Raw genomic sequence first — 21,164 nt, forward strand, 5'->3', positions numbered from 1 at the left:
CAGTTCGGAGAACAAGTTGTTTTTTCCACTTTACAGGGCTAATCTTGTAAGGAAGGCTGGTAGGAAACATTCTGGTGTTGTTTCTAGCCTAATCGTTATTACTCTGCTTACAGAAACTGCTTCTCAGTTAAGACTTATTACATTGTAACTGTTAGGAATGATAGTCACCTAACGGTTGGGTTGGCAATATATAAACCAGGATAGTTATTTAATACTGTTGTATCTTTAAGAGAGTGCTGTAATTGTGATTAGCTAAGGTTCCTCCGACAGCCATAAGATGGAGCCAGAAACCTGGTTTGCTCTCTTTCTTCTTGCATTTCCTGTTTTGCCATTTTGCCTGATCGTCGTTCTGCTTGGATTGCTGTGAGTCTTGCAAACTGTTCTCAAACTCCATTTACTGAACTTTGTTTATGATACTGGACTTTGTTTTTGGATTATCCCTGGACTGATACTAACTGCTTTAACCACATATGATTTGGACTGTTTGTTGGACTTTGTTTACCCATTTACTGGAAGTAAAACCTACATTTTACTATTCAGTGTATCTGTGTGCTGGTTGAGTGTTATTCAACATCACACTCACTACATTTCCCTGAGTGCACTCATTCTCCTAATGGGGAATACCTGAACAGTAACAGCTAAAGGTTCTTAGCAGCATGCCCAGATTTACTGTCACCTAAACTTCTCTGGAGTTTCTTTTTCTTTGCTGATACTTTGCTTTGCTTTATTAGGGGCTTGACTTTCTTAAAGGGGAAGGGGTATTTTAAGCTTTTTACTCTGCTTTAATGGTTCCTGGCACTGTCCTTTGGGGCTGTGTTTCCAAGAGGCAGGATGCAAGCTTGGGACTTATTTTTTTTACTACTTTTCTGTGGGCATATGATCTTTCCTTAAATCTGGATGGTTTCCTTAGGACATCTTGTGAGGTGAGTGAGACCAGCTAGTATCTTTAAGTGGTGCAAATGGATCTAAGGATTGCTTCTCCTGGGTGTGAAAGGGTGCTTTGTCAGTTATTTATTTTTCCACTGAGCACAGGAGTTCACTGAGTTTCACTGAGCACAGGAGTCTCTTGTCTATGGGGATTCTTCAGTGATCCAAGTCTGTCCCAAAGTTTCTTTTTTCAAGAGACAATTGGACTTCCTTGGTTTCCAGAAAGTCCAGTTGCCTCTTGAAAAAGCACCTTTGGTGCTTTTGCATTGCTTTGGAGTGGCCAAGGCACATAATTGCTCATCGATAGTAAGATTTTTTTAAAAAAGGATGTAGGGGTGTGGATCCTCCAATTCATTTTAGCTTTCTCTCATGATCATAAGGCTCAGTAACATGACACCAGCTTATTTAGATATCTGTGGCATATACTAATTTTATTGTGATCCTGACAAGCTTGGGAGTCTTGAACCTGGGTTCCCTATATAATTTGTTAATTTGTAACTTTAGTTTGGCATTTTGTAGCCCAAATATGCCCACCCACTTTCTGGAGAGCTTAAATGACCTCTCTGATAAATGGTTTCACTTTATGAGCAAGAGTTGGCTGCTGATAGTTATCATTGCATTTGAACTATTTTAATTCCTCAAGATGTTCTGGCACCCTGCCTGATTTGTAACTCCAGCTTGCAGGTAGTTTTAATCTAATGATTGGTACTTAGGGCAGCTTTTTGCAAGCGAAGAAGTTTTTTGTATTTTTGTACTTGACTTACAACACTTCCTTTAGTGACTATTCAAAGCAATGGTGGCATTCAAAATCTTTTACTACCAGTTCTGTGGGCGTGGCTTGTTGGGCATGGTCATGTGATTGGGTGGGCGTGGCTTTTTTGCAGCCCCCAACCCATTTTGGGGAGCTTCCTAGCCACAGAGGAGCCTCGGGGGGGGGGTCATTTTTGTTCCCCTAAAGCTCCTCTGGGGCTCTGGAAGAAAAGGAACAGAGCATGGGAGGGGCACACAGCACCCCTCCAAGCTCTGTTTTGGGAGCTTCCTAGACTCAGAGAAGCCTCTGGGGGGGGGTGTTTTTGCTCCCCTAAGGCTCTTCTAGGGCTCTGGAAGGCAAAAAATGGAGGGGGAGGCTAAGCTCTTCCCTCCATTTTTTGCCTTCCTGGGCCTCAGCAAGGGGAATCTTGACACAGCTGATCTTATCTACAGCTGATTGTCAGGAGGGGAAATAAAAGAAATACCTTAGGTGAATGTCAGGCAGGTGGGCAGGGTGAGTGAGCATCAGGCGAGCATTAGGTGGGAGAGCGACCAGGTGGGGGGCATGGCCAGCCAGAACTTATTACCGGTTCGGTGACCCACACCAAATTCTTGCTACTGGTTCACCCGATCCGATGCAAACCGGCTGAATACCACCACTGATTCAAAGTTACAATGGCACTGAACAAAGTGACTTATGACTGTTTTTCACATTTACGACTGTTGCAGCATCCCCATGGTCACAAGAGGTGGGCATGGTGGGTGAAGTGCCCCTCGACATGACTGATGTCGAGTTGGCCATGCCCACCCAGTCACACCTACCCAGCTGGTCATTAGGACAGAGAACCAGTTATTAAATTATTTGAATCCCCCCACTGAGTATAAGATTATTTTTCTCTCAACTAGCACTAAATATATTGTTCTCATCTATGAGTCTTCTATTATAAAGGAACTTACCATTTCAGATTCATCTGGTGTACATCCACCATTTATGAAGATCAGAAGGTCAACAGCTTTAATTTTGCCATCTTTCATGAATCCCACCTAAAATCATAACAGTATTGTTAGAAACACATTATCTCCTTCATCTGAATCCCCTGAAGCTTATTGGAATTTTCTCTGGGCAATGAAAGCACCAGCATTTATTACATCTTTAATTTTTTTCTTCAACAATTTTGATGGTGCTGAAAGGACAATAAGCTGTGTGTCAGATAAGCTTTTTTCTTGGGGAGACCATTTGATTGCTAATGTGTCTCCACTTAGGGAGTTTTCTTGACAGCTACTCATGTCTTTTGCTTAGGAGGAGATCCTGGAAAGAAATAACTGAAAGAAGGGAATATTTCAAACTGTTAATAGATTGGCAGCTATTACAGGTGATGAAACACTAACATGACACACTTAAAACTGTCCAATTTTTGAATCTTTCTCAAAAACAGTCACAAATAAAACACAAGGAAGGAAGGAAGGAAGGAAGGAAGGAAGGTTGGTTCTGAATGGGAGATTACCAAAGCATGCATGAGAGAAGTGACCAAAATAACTCATTAAAATATTTTTTTTTTTTGCCTTGGGTTAAACCTGCCCTATGTCTAGTAGATGGCTGATTTCTGCATGCTTTTCTGCACAGTCCAAGACATTGTGTACAGTATTGGTATAAGGGGAAAGAATAGATCAGAAAAAGAAATTGTGTTTTTGCTGATGGGCAAGGACAAAGTAAGTCTGTGTGAGGTAATAATTTAGGTATATAAAAGTGCTGCTTTTACTTTATATTTTCCATAAAGCGGATGTCGTCCTCCAACTATTAGCATGTCATCTTGTCGCTCCAGGATAAAACGAACTGGACAACCGGTTCTACAAAAATGTATGCAACATTATGTTAGGACACCAAAGAGCATATGTCATAGTGCAGGAATTTCCAAGCATTTGGGCTACTTTTGTACCAACTTCTTATGGGCATAAAATATATTTTATGATAGATAAGTGTCAATTTTATCACTAACATATCTTTCATAAAATATATTTTATGCCCATAAGAATCAGCAGGCAAACAGATTCTTGTCATTCTAGTTCACATTGCTTTTTGCCCCCTCAACATTTCTCTGTCTCTTTTCCCCTATCCCTCCCCCCTCCTCAGCAAACACAATACATGGTTGGTCCTAATTAATTTTATACCATGCCTTTCATGCAAGAATGCAAGAGCCAATTTGATCTTGTAGTTAAAGCACCAGACTAGCAGAAAATTCAGTTCCATGAAAGCCAGATGGATGACCTTGGGCCAGTCATTCTCTCTGTGAGGTCCAACTCACCTCACAGGTTTATTATTATGGGAAAAACAGGAGAAGGAAGGTGTGATGGATATGTTTGCTGCATTGAGTTATTTGTAAAAAGTAATAAAAGTAGAATACAAGAAAGGGAGGGAGGGAGAGAGAGAGATTAATGGTGTACACATCATGCTCCTTCCTTTTGTGTTTTCTCCACATATTTTTCTATGAGGAAGATGAGAGGGTGACTGCCCCAGTATTACAATATCAGTGAGCTTCTCTGACTAGGGATCAGTTAGAGCAGGGGTCCCCAAACTTGGCAACTTTAAGACTTGTGGACTTCAACTCCTGGAATTTCTGGGAGTTGAAGTCCACAAATCTTAAAGTTGCCAAGTTTGGAAAGCTCTTAGTTAGAGCCTGGGTATCCTCAGTGCCAGTGTAACATTTTAGCTACTGTACCTCACTGGCTTTTTATCTTTTAAAAATGCTTTCAGGCAAGTGCAGCCCTAGGGATATTCTTAAAAAGTTATGTTTGAAGCTGCTGCTTGGTTAATAGCATTCTGATTTTCCATTAAATTATTTTAACTAAAATGATAAACATAAAAACAGGTGAGGTACCCAAGATGACAAAAGGGCCCCAAAGTTGTGTATGGACACACTGGTGTTTATGGGAGATACATTTGGAAATCAAGCCATTAGATATCAAAAGTTTTATATATGTTTTTATATGCAAGTAGTATCAATATAATCACAATATTCATATACAACAGCTTAACAGACATCAAGTTTCAACCTAAATCTAAAGAAGATGATGTGTGCGAACTGGAGCAGCTCAACAAATTCTGTATCAGATTATTAGGATCTTTAACAACATTTCACTGATAACTTAACTGTAATATTCAAAAAAGCTGGTGAAAGAAAGAGAAGTACAACAATCTAATTTATATGGAAGGTACATTGTAGTCAATACTCTACTGCAGGAATGTCAAACTTATGGCTCGTGGGCTGGATGCATCATGGCCACGCCTGGTTTAATGAAGAGAAAAAAAGTGATATGTCATGTGATACCATGATGACGTGGGTTTGACAGCCCTGCTCTACTGTTATTAACTATGATGCAACTTTAAAAACAATTAACTTTTAAAGCAGCCACCTGTCTTCTTATATAACATAAGAAGGATGAGGTGACTGAGTATCAGTTTAGGTAGAATCTCTGAGCCTTTATAGCTCTACACCCTAAATAAATAATTTTCTTCATAGCAAATTGGTGTCCATAATTTTAGAAAACCAGAGAAAATAAACAAGAAACCACTAAATATATGGACTGGGTTTTAGTTATTTGAGATGGTTGCACTTTAGTTTAGTACTTACTTCTTTGCAGCCACTGCTGCTGCCGCTGCAAAAAATGGAGGTTTAGTTGTTTTTCCACCAAAAGCTCCTCCAACTCGTTTTGTATGACACATGATCTTATTGCTTTGAACATCTAATACAGAAGCCACCATATTCTATAAAAAAAATGCATTCACAGGTTTGTCTACACCTGTCAAGCAGCATATCCCCATTTAATTATTTACAGCATCATTACAGCTTTATTAACAAATATAACTCCAACTCTATGTATGGGGATTCTATCTGTACATATTTCTTTAGATCTACTGTTACAGTCAGTTAAAATACTCCAGACACTAAAACCTGTCTTGTGGAAGTGATTTTTGAATTATGCTCATTGGAGCTTCCCAATCTCATCTTAATCATTTTTCAAAAGGCCTTCTAGTTTCTGCTCACTGTGATGAAAATAAACAGAGGAAGCATGCAGGAGGTGGGGTGCAGGGTTTCTTATCTATCCTCTCACAAAGGATAGGATCCTGTTCCAACAGTGGTTTACCTCAAACTGAAAAGTAATTTTAATGGCCTTTATTGCCTTCCTTGTTGTTTTAAATCTGTATTTAATTTTTGTAAATAACTGGTTATAACCCTAAATATGCTTTTCAAACAGTGGCTGGGCTGTCTTTCTCTGAAAACACTTTACATCTCATTTAAAAAGCTCTTCAGTTCTGAACTGAAGAAGCTTCTTGGATGAGAAGCAAAATGTCTTCAAGGAAAAAAAAAGGAAGCCCAGTTGCCTTTTGTAAAGCATCTTTGGGACAACCATGACATGGATGACTGAAAATGTCCATAGATACCTGGTTGTAAGCACAAAATAAACAGAGGCCATAAAATCAACTAATCTTAATATTATTATTAATGAACACAAAAATCTTTGGATGAGTGGGTATGTGACTTGTCTTGCCTCATAGTTACTGCTGAACCAATGGCAAAACCTCAGGTTATCTCACCTGTACACCTGCAGCATCCTGAGTGGACACATATATATCCATAGTATTATCTTCTTTTCTTGGAATGACACACACACTACTTGTTTCCAGGTAAAAATGTTCTTGACCCCCAATATGGACTTCACCTATTAAAAACAATAGTACCAGCAAGATAAATATCTGATTTCATTACTTAGTTCAAACTGGATCCTAACTTTGCCTTCCTCAGTGTGTATATCTCTCTGGCAATACAGTTTGGGAATTCTTGAAAGTTCATCAAATAACAGACCAAAAACAATAAAAGCAGAATGATAAACAGCAAAGAAATATCAAAGCAGGGAATATTTCATGCCATTATCCTAGGATTAATATTTCATTTTAGGCAAACCTTCTGATCCATAGGTGAAAAATTCACTTGTACTGAGTTTAAGCAAAATGTCAATGAACGAACTGAATCTACACTATAGAAATATACTGGGGGAGGGCGGAACTGGCGTTGCGACGATATGGCATGCAATCTTGGAGGTCTGAGATTGATGCCGATATCTTTGCTCCTGGACGGTCCAATCGGATCTAAACTGTCCCGAAGAGATGGTGAATGTAAAGAGCGCATCCTGTCGATCTCAGTCCCTGGTAGATCCAGGAGAAGCTCTTTTTGCCAGCGGCAAAAGCTGCTGAAGTTGGGACAGCTCCAAAACGAAAGAGAACGGAAAGAGAAAGTGTGCCGGTTTGGTGAGAACTTTTTCTTTATTTTAAGATTTGAAAGGACACCCCAAGGAAAAGAAAGAATCTGTAAAAGTTTTGACAGAAGTGATTAAGCGGCGATTTTAAACAGGAATGTCAAAGTAATATTTTTTTTTCTCATTGCTGGATTTTCTATACATGATTTTATATTTTGAAACTGGACTGGTTTTTTCTTCTTCCACCTATACTTTCTCTTCTTTTTGACTTTATAATATTTTAGGCTAGAGACTCCCTTTTAGTCATCTTTTTTAATATCTTTTTCCCTTTTTAATTAATTTTCATTATATTTTGTTTGGAAAAGGAGGGGGAAAGTGAAAGCAAAAGAAACTTTGTAACACTGCCAACTAGAGGCTTGGAAATATTTTATTTTATTTTTTCTTGACCAGACAAAGCTGAGAAAGAACTGAGACTTCTTTTCAAGGACATTGCCTGTTTGATAAGATAGAGAGAAGAGCACGGGAGAGTATTATTGCAGGTGCTCTTCTGGGTTTCTATCAACAACTGGAGTCTGGTGTTGAAACTTATAGAAAAAAAAGGTGATAAGACTCTGGAGAAGAGAGTTATAAATTTTAACAAAAGCCTTGGACAATCAAACAAGGTGCAGTGTGCTCTTTTTATTTTTTTTAAGCTGCGCTATTTCCTACTTTAACAAACCCCCTCCTTACTAGTTTACTTTTCGTAATAGCTATTTGGATTTTTGCCCTTTTGGAACTTGATTTTTGTCTTTCTTTTTGTCTTTTGAAGTCAAATTTTTATGTCTGCATTTTATTTTAAAGGAAAAGCTTTAGTATTAATGATTTCTTTCCTTTTTTTTAAGCGAGTAGTCTCTTTTCTTTTTTCTCTCCCTCCCTTGTATTTTTTTTTTCTCTATTTACCTTACATATTGTTTTTTATTTTTGTGGCTTTCTTTTTTTTCTTATGCATCCTTTTATACCTGAAACCTCTTAATTGGATTAAGGTGTTGAAGAACCTGAAGAACTTTTTTCCCCTCTTTTTTAGTTTCTTACTAAAAACTACTACTACTACTTACTACTTCTTCTGTTATTTTTCTGCCTTTTTCAGGATTTAACAGTTTTTTCTTTTTTGTGTGTGTTTATGCTTTTTTCTTCCATGTTTGAGTTTTTACTGCTATCTAGCCAATCGATTGGATTAAGATATACAAGAACCCGAAGAAATTATTATTATTATTATTATTTGGTTTCTTTTTTCCTACTATTTTTATTTGGAATTGCAATTGGTTATTTTACAAGTAGATTAAGGTCTAGAAGAACCTGAAGATTTTGAATTGTTTGAAATGAGTAGGAAACTAACAGCCCCTGGTTCCTCAACTTCTACTTCTTTTTCTTCACCATCTGGAGGACAATGTTCAATACAGCCACTACTACAGCAAGAAAAAGAACAGGAAAAAGTGACCCTCCAGACAATTATGCAAGGAATTCAAAATATTCAAATAAGAACAGAGAATATTGAAAAAAGAACAGAGAACATTGAAAAAAGAACAGGGAAGACTGATGAAAAGGTGGAGAACATTCAACAAATGATGATGAAGTATGATGAGAGATTCCAAAAAATTGAAGAAGATAAACAAAGAGATAAGAAGATTGGAGACATTGATAACAGATTAACTGTGGTTGAACAAGATAAAAGTGGGATGCTGAGATGGGAGATGGACAGATCAGAATTTTATCTCAGATTCCAAAACATAGAGGAAGAAAAAGGACAAAATCTAGCTGAGATAATGATAGAAATATTGGCTGAAGCTTTGGAAATAACTAAAGAGAAGATGATGGATGGAATAGATGAGGTTTATCAAGTTTTCACAAGATATGCAATGAGAAATAGCTTACCAAGAGAAGTTCACATCAGATTTACAAAGAAAGCCATTAAAACGCAAATATTGCAAGTGGCAAGAGAGAAAACATTGAAATATAAAGACAAGGAGATTGTGGTTTTGAAACAAGTACCCAGAAGAGTGAGAGAGATGAGAAGAGAATACTGATTCTTGACCAAATTGCTACTGAAAAAAGAGGTGAATTATAAATGGCTGATTCCAGAAGGTTTAATGTTCACATGGCAAGAACAGAGATACAGAATTGATTCAATTGAGAAAGCGGAATTATTTTATACAGAATTTTTCAGAGGGAAAGAGGAAGAGGCGGAAAAAGAAATTTTACTAATTGAATTCCAAGAGGACTGCCAAATGACGACTGAAAAAGAGGAAGGTGCAGTTGGTGGAAAGGAGGAAGCCAAAGGACAACGTGAACCAAGATCCACGAGAGCTGCCAAACCTAATTATAAAATATAACCATGGAAGAGAAAAAAATTGATTACAATTAATATAAATGGACTTAATTCAGCCATTAAAAGAAGGAAAACTTTCCATAAATTAGAGAAATTAAAATTTGATATAATCTGCCTACAAGAAGTACATATTAAAAAGCAATATGAACAATTGTTGATACAGCCAAAACTAGGGAAAATATTTACCTCCTTGACACAATGCAAGAAAAGAGGAGTGGTTTTATATATTAAAGAGACCATTCCAGCGAAATTGATTTATACTGATGATGATGGAAGAATACTAATGATGGAAATAATGGACAATAATATGAAAACACTCCTGATTGCAATCTATGCCCCGAATGACAAACAAGAAGAATTTTATAAAAAATTATTTATCAAAATAATTGTACTGGACTATTCTAATATAGTTATGATGGGAGATTTTAATGGAATTGTAGACAACAAACTGGACTATACAGCACAGAAAATAATAAAGCAAAACAGAAAGACTCTCCCTAAATCCTTTTTTAATATGGTAGATGAAATAAACCTAAAAGATACATGGAGAGAAAGAAATGCTAAAACTAAACAATACACCTTCTACTCAAATAGACACTTATCATGGTCCAGAATAGATATGATATGGATGTCAACAGAATTGTTAACTAATATTCAAGAAATAAATATTGAAACAAGTACTTGGGCAGATCACAATCCAATGACAATTAAATGGAAAGGACAAAGAAGAAGATCTAGATGGATGTTAAATAATACTATTTTAAAGGAAAAAGACTTCACACAGTGGATGGAGAAAGAACTGGCTTTTTCTTTAGAGAAAACAAAAAAGAAGATACATCAATTCAGAATGTATGGGATACAATGAAGGCATATGCCAGAGGCTCGATAATAGACTATACAAGGAAAAGAAATACCATGAAAAGATTAGCCTCTAAGGCATTAGAGGATGAGTATAAAGGACTTGAAAAAGAGCTACAGAAAATGCCACAGAAAAAGGACATTAAGTTAAAAATGGATATAACCAAACATAAAATGGGTCTAATAGAAAAAGAAGAATTAGCACAGAAAATTAGAGGTGCTAAACAGAATTACTTTGAAGATGCAAATAAACCAGGTAGACGGTTAGCATATAAATTGAGAAAGGAGAAAGAATCAAGGAAAATATTGCAATTAATAGATGACCAAGGCCAAGTTTGCTATGGTAGTAAAGAGAAGAAGGAAATCATACGAGACTATTATGGGAAACTATACGCACAAGAGAATATTTATGAAGAAAGAGTTAAACAGTATTTGCAGAATGCTAATTTTCCCCAGATACCTAAAGAGATTGAAACAATGTTAGAAAGCAATATAACAATGATGGAGTTAACTGAAGCACTCAAGGAGCAAAATAATGGAAAGGCACCAGGCCCAGATGGACTTCCGGCAGAATTTTATAAAACACTACAAGAATCGTTGAACCTTCCATTACTAGAAGTTATGAATGAAGTTATGTTAAAGAAGAAGATACCTAAATCATGGTCAGAAGCTTATATTACACTTGCCGCAAAAGAGGAGGCCGATCCATTACAAATCAAGAACTATAGACCTATTCCCCTACTAAATGCAGATTATAAAATTTTTGCTTCAATATTGGCAGAAAGACTTAAAAAATACTTAAACAATTTTATCCATCCTGATCAAAATGGATTTCTGCCAAAGAGACAAATTAAAGATAATATGAGAGTAATCTTGGACACTTTGGAATACTACAAGGCACATCCTGAAAAATAAATGGCTTTGATATTTCTAGATGCACAGGCATTTGATAATGTGAATTGGTGATTCATGTTATTACAACTGGAACAGATGGGCTTTGCTAAAAAAATTATTCAAGCAATAGAAGTTATATATCATAAGCAAAATAATGGAAAGGCACCAGGTAAAAAGGTAAGACAGACTCTATTGATATAAGAAAAGGAACAAGACAAGGGTGCCCACTATCACCTCTGTTGTTTGTGTTAACCTTGGAAGTGCTAAACATTAGAGAAGAAAAAGATATAAAAGGGATGAAAATTAAATAGGAAGAATTTAAGTTGCAAGCATTCGCAGATGATCTGGTTTTCATTTTAGAAGACCCACTAGAAACAGCATCAAAACTGATAGAAAAGATAGAGGCATATGGAAAAGTGGCTGGTTTGAAAATAAACAAACATAAGATAAAGATCTTGACAAAGAATATGCCATCAAGACAAAAAGAAGAACTGGCAGATCTATTGAAAATTCAGGTCACGAATAAGATTAAGTACTTGGGGATACATTTGACAGCAAGATGCAGTACACTAAAAGAGAATAATTATATCAAACTTAAGCAGCAGATAGTGTTAGATCTGGTGAAATGGGAAAATTTACAACTGTCATTAATAGGGAGAATATCAACAATCAAGATGAATATACTACCCAGAATTTTATATTTGTTCCAAACAATTCCAATTAGGCTTGGAAAAGATTACTTTGAAGATTTAAATAAAATCGTGTTGAAATATATATGGCAAGGAAAGAAAGTGAGAATAAAGCTAAAGCTTTTGCAAGATGCTAGAATAAGAGGAGGATTTGGTTTACCTAATTGGGAGTTGTACTACCAAGCTACAAATTTGATGTGGGTTAAGGAATGGATAACATTAAGAAATACTAGATTGTTGACATTAGAAGGACATGATCCGTTGTTGGGGTGGCATGCTTTTCTATGGTATAAAGGAACTAAAACACAGGGGTACTTTAGAAGACATTATATACGGGAGTCTCTGTGGTTAAACTGGGAGAAGACTAAAAGACAATGTTATTTGAAAATTCCAGTCTGGATCGACTATTGAAGCATTTTCTTATCCTATAATATATAAAAAGGAACAAACAGTTAGATATGGTAAAATATCGAATGAAAAGAGTGAACTTAAATCTATACAAAAATTAGAGGAACAAGGTATAACGATTAATTGGTTTTCATATACCCGAATACATTCAAGGTATGATAAAGACTCTAAAACAGAAGGTTTCTATGATAAACTGACTGATTTAGATAAGATTTTGACAGGTACTGATGAAAAGGTGATTAAAAAATTGTATGGATATTTATTAGAAATTAAACTAGAAGAAGAACAAGTTAAAGAAAAAATGATTGTTTGGGGGAAGAATTTTGGATATGGGATTGATCTAGAGCAGTGGTTCCCAACCTTTTTTTCACCCCGCACCCCTAAAGAAATTTCACTCGAACCTCGCACCCCCTAAAATAAATAATAAATAAAAATGCCAACATATAGCCAATATCCTATTATTTACCTGGACTTTTCTCGCCCCCCCTGGAATATCATCTCACACTCCCAGGGGGTGCGAGCACCCCAGGTTGGTAACCCCTGATTTAGAGAAATGGCAAAAAATGTGGTTTCAAAATTATAAAATGACAATGTCAACAGCATATAAAGAAAATTTGTATAAGATGTTTTACAGGTGGCATTTTCTCCCGACAAGAATAGCAAGAATGTTCAAGAATAAATTGGAAAAATGTTGGAAATGTCATCAGACACCTGGCTCATATTACCATATGTGGTGGACTTGTGCGGATGCTAAAAAATATTGGACTAAAATCCCCACATGGTTGGAAAAAATGACACAAAAGCACATAGATTTGAAAACAGAGATATTTTTATTGGGAATTTTACCTGAAATATATAGTAAAGAATTGAAATACCTGATTATAAATGTATTAACAGCGGCTAGGATTGTATTTGGTAAAAATTGGAAAAATGAGAAAATACCATCACAGGAGGAAATCATTAAGAAAATATTGGAATGTGCTGAAATGAGTAGATTGACATTTGAAATTAGAGAACAAGATGATAAACAATTTTATAAAATCTGGGATCTATTCTATCAATGGTTAGAAAATGAAACATGGTAATGAAATATGTAGATTCTTAGAAAATAATAAATATATAAAGATGTATTCTTTTCTTATTACATCTACAAAATGATTGTAGGATAATATGAACTGTCACAAAACAATTTAAGTAAAATATGATTATTTCATGAAACATGAATGAATAGAAATACACCGCTTATCACTGGGACTTCATGGTTATTCAGGACTGATACTTCTTACCTTCAATAATTTTGTCCACAGTCTGAAATGCTTTTTCCACATCTCCTCTTTCAATTTTTTTATCTTTTGCTAAGAAGGAGTCATGATTAATTGCTTCCTGAAACAGAGAAGGAAATTTTGAGACCATGTTCTAGAACTCAGAAGATAATACAGAATTAATGTATCACATTTTGTCTCGGTACAATTGCATTGATGTTACTCTGGTTAAGAAATTGTCTCATTGCAAATATGTACACAATTGGCTTCTTCTCAGTTCATGAAATAGCTGATCATTAAAATAAAATAAAATACCTGTCATGAAAAATAAAGAAACATTTCCCAAACTGTATTATTTCATATTGGCCAAAGGTAGGGACATTACCTGTGTGCTGTGAGTAGCACTCAGCTCCTAATTCTTATTCTGTAAAGATGCTCATTCAGTTTCATGTGTATAAATGGGAAACCTATTTCAGATGCGCGTATGGTATAGCATACTGGCTTTGTTGAGTTGTACTATCTTTATGTGAGCTAAAGTATCTCTATCTTTCTTACATCATCAAGAAAGCAATGCCTGCCCCTTCTTAGGGATGCTTGGTGAATGTCTGATCCACACTGCCTGGATTAATGTTATTTGAAATTAAATGGCAAGGTTCTGAATGCCGAACTCTGATTGTCTCGGAGTCCTGACTCACTTGGGTTTGTCAATCGGAACCTTGACATTAAAATTATCTTCCAATTTATACTTGTGTAATTTTTAAGATGAGGTCTTACTCAATTACAAAATACATTTAAAACACATCTCTTTCAAACAAATATCCAAATATGCATACAGGATTTTTTGATCTACAATACTTGTATTGTGCGAAAAAGTGTGCTTATAAATATACTTTTTTCTATTTTTAAATTATACAAAAACAATAGAAGCAACCAGAATTGCATATGTCAAAATGAGGCAGGCTGAATATATATGATTTGACTGTTTTGGGGTTGAATTAGGAGTCATGTCTTTGAGCAACTGCTGAATACAGATCAGAGATTTTTTCATTTGGAAAAACCTTAAAATTGGGGAGATAAAATTGGGATGTGAGAGAAGGGATGAAGCTTCCCTAAAACCCATGGTGCAGATGGGAAACCTACAGAGGATTCCTGTATCTGCTCTTGTTAGCACATGAAAAATAAGCCCCTGATGTATCAGTTAAACACAATCTATTTTAGGTTCATCTCCGCTTTACTGGGCAAACAATAGATAAATAATAAAGGTGTCATAGAGTTCTTCTCTTCTTCTTTCTCTGTTCTTTTTGATTTGATTCTTTGTTGCAACAGACATTTCTCAAAAATGTGTAGAGAGACTTGCAAAAAGAAAAGAGCACTCCAAATAATTAAAGAATGGGAATAGCTTCCTGTTCGAAAAGGGAAAGCACTTTGAAGTTTTTAGTTTTAAAAAGCAAATTAATGGAGGAAGGGATGTCAGAATTAAATAAATGTTGTTTTCTGCTCTCATAATACTCTATTCTTGTGCAGTTGATTAGCAGTAGCTTAAAGACTAATATACAAGCCAGGATTAATGTTCAAATTCACTTAGCAATGGCAGCGAAGGCCCGCCTCCTAAGACTTGCCAAATGTAAGTCTCTAGCAGGTGAGATAAGTGTTAAGTGAATCACATGGTTGTTAGGTGAATCACATGGTCTTTCCATGAATCCAGCTTCCCTAATTGATGTCCCCCCCCCCTTTTTTTGCCAGACACTAGTAAATGGGAAACCAATTAGAAACCAGCAAAAAAGGTTCAAAATCACAATCACATGATTGTGGGGCACTGCAACTGGTCATAAATGTGAGCAGATTGCCAAGCACCCAAATTGCAATCATGTGAACCCGGAGATGTTACAATGGTCTTAGTACAGTTCATAAAGCCTTTTCTCCAAAGGCTGTTGTAACTTTGAACCATTGTTAAATAAACAGTTGTAAGTTGAGGTCAAACTGTAGTTCAATCTCGAGGTGACTAGGACATAACTAACTGTAAGTAGGGCCTCCCAGTCTAGGAACAAGTGCAACCGGAACACAACATTGAAGCTGTGCAAAGGCCTTCATAGCCACAATTGCCTCCTGCTCTTTGAGCAAGAGTCATGAGCCGGTTCCCTGATTGTGCAGTGGGTCTATCTGCGAGAGTGCAACCTGATCCAACACAAGATGGCATAGTCCTAAAACTGGCAGGCCCCCGAAACCCAAAACCACTCTATCTTGCCAGGGTTCTGCTGAAGCCTGTTGCTTCCCATTCAGATCCTCACAGCCTGCAGACACTGGGATAAGATGTTCCTTATCCCAGTGTCTGCAGGTCCATCAGTCACCAGGGATGGGGGGGGCAGACCAATCTAATGGGTCCAACTTCACTGCAGTGGATAATAGCATTAAAACATCTCATGGAAATCAGAGTGTGATCAGACCATGACAAAAGCAATAGCAAGAGTTCCCCCAATTTTAGATCATACAGCCATTGCTCCAACATGTTCACCAGATGTGAAGTGTGACCACTACTCTATGTCAGGCTCTGGATTATCTGAGAAGGCTCATGGCCATCATGGTGGTTCTGAACTCAGTCCACCTCAGACTCCACTCCTAGAGAAGATAGATTGAAGTCCCCCAGAATCATAAGACTGGGCGACTGACTCCATTGCCAAACCCAGAATGGAACAAAGAGTCTAGGCAGGGAGGTTGCTGTGCAGTAGTAAGACTGATAAAACAGCAACAAGCTCAACCGATTCCTAGAGCCCAACTTAATGAACACAGTTTCATATTCAGTGACCTGTGGTGCATCGCTCCTTAAAGCTATAAGAGAATCCTGGATGACAATCAGAACACCTCCACCCAGGGGTGGGATTCAAATTTTTTAACAACTGGTTATGTGGGTGTGGTTTAGTTGGTGGGCATGGCTTGGTGGTCATGTTATTGGCTGGGCATGGTCAACTCAATATCACTCACATCGAGGCACGCATCTCCTCACCTGGCCTCATGACTGCAACAGTCGTAAGTGTGAAAAATGGTCATAAGTCACTTTTTTCAGTGCTATTGTAACTTTGAATGGTCCCTCCACACAAGCAAAGTACCATCAAAGGAGGGGGGAAAAAAAACTCCAGAGAAGTTCCAGAGACAGGAAGTCTAGTCCTGCCAGGAACATAATAAGGGTTAACAGAGAGGCAGTTTCTGTAAGCAACACCAGAATGTTTCCTTCCTGCCTTCCTTACAGGATTAGGCCAGTACTTTCTTCTAACAACCGGTTCTCCAAACTGCTTAGAATGTTAACAACCAGTTCTAGCGAATAGGTGAGAACTGGTAGAATCCCACCCCTGCCTCCACCCATGCCCAGAGTCTTGACTGATGCGGCACCTGAAACCCAGTTTGGATATATCTTTGAAAGCAACTGAGGGAGACCACATTGCAGACAGCTTGGCATTGAAAAGCAGTGGTCAAAAAACAGCATCACTGCAGGTTTGCTGATAGGCTATGGGGGCTGTGATCTTAGTTAAACAGTTAAGGCAAATAGTCACCAAAATACTAAAAGTTTCCCAAATGTTTACCTCAATTGTCAGAATCACTTCCAGATCTTGATAGTCAATCTTTACTTTTTTTGCAGCTTGTTTTGCACACTCAAAGGATGTTGCGACGACACCACAAATAATATGCCCAATGAATATTACCTGCACGAAAACCCAAACCATAGAGACTGCATGACTTTTGAATACAATACAGTTTATCTCTATAAATGTGTAGAACATATTTTTCGCCCCCTTCCCATAGATCTTGGGCACCCCTAACATTCTCCTGAAGAGTTGTGTGGAAATCTTTGACTGCTCCTATGGGAGAGGGAGTGCTCAAATCAATAGTTTTTCTCCTTGCTTGATTTGTTAGTTTGGTGGTGATGATGATGTTATCCATTCAGTCATGTCTGAGTCTTGGCAATTCTATGCACCAGGTCTGTCCATAACTTCTTGCACTGTTTCTTTGAGTTTTTGTATGCTCTATCTGATGTTATCTCATAGGGGGCGTGCATAAGCACGCTAATCGTGCCTACCATTCCTGTCCTATTGTCTTTTTTTATTTTTCTTATACGTATCCATCTCATGTATTCAAAACTATGTTTATACTTATACCTGTTATCTTGTAAGTGGTTGACAAATCAAATAAATAAATAAATAAAATAAATTTGGCAGTCTAGCTTCCTTTTACCACTAACTCTTCACAACACAATTGCTTTCTCCAGTGAATTCTCCCACATGACACAGTAAAAATAAGTGAGACACAGTTTTGTGATTTTTCTTTCTAGTGCCATGGTGTTATTGTGCTTCAGTAGTTGCTTGTGGGTCACCTTTGCTGTCTGAGGAATACACAGAAGCCTTCTCCAGCACCACAACTCAAATAAGCTAATTTTCTTTCTGTCTTGCTTACAGGTAGCTACTGGAAACACAATAGAGTGGACTAACCTACATTTGGTTGCCAGGCTGATTGCCAGGCTTTTCCATATTCGGCTCATGTTCATCATTGCTATGTGACCCATTGCAATCAAACATTTTATTTCTGCGCTGCGTTCACCACTTTGAGCGAATTGCAACCCTAGGAAACAGAATTTTTCCAAACATTCTATCTCTTTACAATCAATTTCCATTTTGACATTTTTGATGTTCAGGAAGAGACCAAAATTCTCACTTTCTTCTTTGATCTCCTTGATCAGATGTTCCAGGCCTTCTTTGTTTTTTTATAGGAGACTTGTATTGTCAGGATATCGAAAATTGTTGATGTTTCTTCTTCATATTGGTTGGAACCCTGACACCTCCAATCTTTACCCAGATTATTGATTCTTAGAAATCTAGCTTCCTCATGATCATGTCAACATACAGATTCAATAAGAAAGGGGAAAGAATGCAACCTTGTCATTCCTTTCTCTATCTTAAACCAATCGGAGTCTCCATAGGATATTTGCGGAGTGACTTCCTGATTTGTGATTTTGCCAAGTTGATCAGATGTGCTGGTATCCCCAGGTCTTGTAGGGCTTTCCATAGCTTCCCATGATCAACACAATAGAAGTCTTGTAGTCGATGAAGCACATATAAATGATATTTTGATAGTCACAAAAAATTTCCATGTTAGCTTATTTCACCAAAATCAATAATTTCCATTATTCTAAAAGGTTGAGCAAGCAGGATACAGGTAGTCCTCTACTTACAACCATTTATTTAGTGATCATTCGAAGTATCAATGCAACTTTAAAAAGTGACATATGACCAGTTTGCACACGTGCAACTGTTGCAGCATTCCCAAGGTCATGTGATGATCAAAATTCAGATCCTTGGCAACTGGCATGTATCTATGAGAATTGCACTATCCTGGAATCATGTGATTACCATTTCTAATCTTCTTAGCTGGCTCCTGACAGCTGGCTCCTGACAAGCAAAGTCAATCAAGGAAACCAGATTTGCTGCATTATTCACTTAGCAACTGCAGTGATTCACTTAAGAACTGTGGCAAAGAGGTCATAAAATGGGACAATACTCACTTAAGAACTGCCTTGCTTCATAATGGAAATTTTGAGCTCAATTGCTGTTGTAAACTGAGGACTACCTGTAATTATAAATCTGTATCTTGGGTAAAGAAACCCTAGAACAGGAAGAAACTCCTATACTAACTAATATTGGCATAAGTTGTGCATAAAGCTTGTTTCAGGATTCCAGCGATTGCCCTAATTAAATCATGAGCCTTGAGCCAAGCATCAAAAGAACTGAGAAGATTTATTAGGAGCAGCCTTCCTATGCCTGTTTTAGAGTTGCCAGCTAGACTGTTACATGGAAATAAAATATCAAAAAAGAATTACTTCATCGTTTGCAAACACATCCTCTTTGCCATCACCATTTTTCCCTGGAATGTCTCGAGCTGTTACTACATCAACCACACCTGGTTGTTTCAAGGCTTCTGATAAATCAATGGCCCTGGAAAAAAAAGAAGAAATATGTCCCATTCAGCTCAGTCCAAGGAATTGGTTAGATGATGTCTCTAATGTACAGTACATAGAGTACTTGTTTTGTGACCTAGTAAAGATCAATGATAAAAATTGGGTACATATTTTTCTTTATCTATCATTCCAAGCAATTTAAGACTATACCAGGTAGTCTACAAATTGTCTTCGGGCTCCAGTTTCTGATTTTACCCAGTTAACAATAAACAAACAGTGCCCTAATTGAGACTGAGCCTGTTGTTCAAAGGGAAGAAATCATTAAAATGCCTTTCAAAATGAGCTAAGAGATAGCAACTAGCCCAAAGTCACCGAACTGGCTTTGTGCCCGAGGTGGTAATAGAACACAGAAACTCCAAATTCATTTTCCAAATTCATTCTCACATTTTGATATACTAATAAAAAAATGATGCGTGTATGTGGCATAGATTATATCAGAGATTTTATTTTATACTATTTAGTCTTTTGAAATGAGACACTTATGTACTGCTGAAAACTTCAAATATGCAATGTTTAGAAATTTTGTAACATTTCTTTTTTTCTGTTTCATTTACAGTTTCTTGTATTTTTTATTTCCCTTTTTTCTTTTTGTGTATCATTTTGTAAAACTAATTATGAAATAAAATAAACAAACATTGGAAGTAGGGAAAAGACAAGGAAACCTGTAAAAATTAAGAATGGATTTTTTGTGAGATGAATATGGTGAACAAGAAAATCTAGCCTGCAAATTGTTTTGTACTCTTATTTTAAAGAATTGGATCCTGAACATCTCTCTTTTCATTTACTTTTTATTTATAACCTTCACTTTTGACCCTGACCACAGATAAACTTAAAACTTTTAAACGGATTTAAAGTGTGTTCTGAACCTGTGGAAATATGGCCCCAAATACACATTTCTCATGCCTCTTCTTTCATGTTACTTACAGAATTTTGGCATGGGCCCGTGTGCTGGTCACCACTGCCATGTACAGTTGCCCTTCTGCTGGTTCCATGTCATCAACATAGACAGCTTCACCAGTGGCATGCTTAATACCAGACTCATGCTTGATGGGACGTCCCACAGGGTCCTGAGGAGGCTGTTGAGGATCTATATCCTGTCACATAATAGGAAGTCACTGAAACTATTGAAAAATGGCATTTATAAACCCCTTTCTATTTTTTTCCTGAGAAAAAAGTTACATTTCTACTTATTTTAGAGTTCCTTATTTTTGTGAACCAATAACCACATGTGAGTTAGTGAGAACGTAAATGCATTGTTACAAAATGGTTCAAACAGTCACAATACCCACATATACAGAACCTACAACCACCGGACTGTAGGTTCACCCCATTTTCTTTTCTAAGAATGCCTCTGGCATCTATGTGGGCCTGAGAGGCATTGTTGCAAATGTAGATTACAACTGGGACTGCACTTTGTTTTGCAATATTTCCCCATCCCACTCATGTTTTGAAAACAGAAATATTTTTTAAAAATAAGACTAAGTAAAGCAGATAATTTGATAGGCATCAATGTGTGTGTTGGAAGGATCATTGTCACTTGCAAAGACCTCATTGCAAAGACCTCATTGGGCACCTACATCAAATATTGTCTGACTATTATGTATGTAACTTGGAAAATATTCCCAGTAATAGCAGAAAGCCCAGATTTCTAGAGCAAGAGCAAAATACCCTCACCTTCAAGAACTAGGTGAGTAATTAGCCAAGCCACAAATTCCCCTTCCCATTTTTGTAGGATCATTTCTGTTAACTGATTGAGA

General features: G+C 37.0%; 1 protein-coding gene across 1 annotated transcript in view; it reads right to left on the reverse strand.

Annotated features, from left to right (window-relative positions):
- The window catches only part of AOX1 (aldehyde oxidase 1), a 90,679-nt gene that overhangs the window by 33,287 nt on the left and 36,228 nt on the right, over window positions 1-21,164 (reverse strand). Inside the window, exons 17-24 of the mRNA XM_026696821.2 lie at window positions 20,332-20,501; window positions 19,270-19,384; window positions 16,982-17,101; window positions 13,431-13,527; window positions 6,272-6,396; window positions 5,307-5,440; window positions 3,438-3,525; window positions 2,635-2,721 (exon numbers count right to left, since the gene is read on the reverse strand). Of these exons, the coding sequence (XP_026552606.2) occupies window positions 2,635-2,721; window positions 3,438-3,525; window positions 5,307-5,440; window positions 6,272-6,396; window positions 13,431-13,527; window positions 16,982-17,101; window positions 19,270-19,384; window positions 20,332-20,501 (936 nt within the window). The remainder of the gene's footprint in view (window positions 1-2,634; window positions 2,722-3,437; window positions 3,526-5,306; window positions 5,441-6,271; window positions 6,397-13,430; window positions 13,528-16,981; window positions 17,102-19,269; window positions 19,385-20,331; window positions 20,502-21,164) is intronic.

This window comes from Pseudonaja textilis, chromosome 1 (genome assembly GCF_049901715.1).
Source record: "Pseudonaja textilis isolate UNSWEBS1 chromosome 1, rPseTex1.2, whole genome shotgun sequence".
Classification (NCBI taxonomy): domain Eukaryota; kingdom Metazoa; phylum Chordata; class Lepidosauria; order Squamata; family Elapidae; genus Pseudonaja; species Pseudonaja textilis.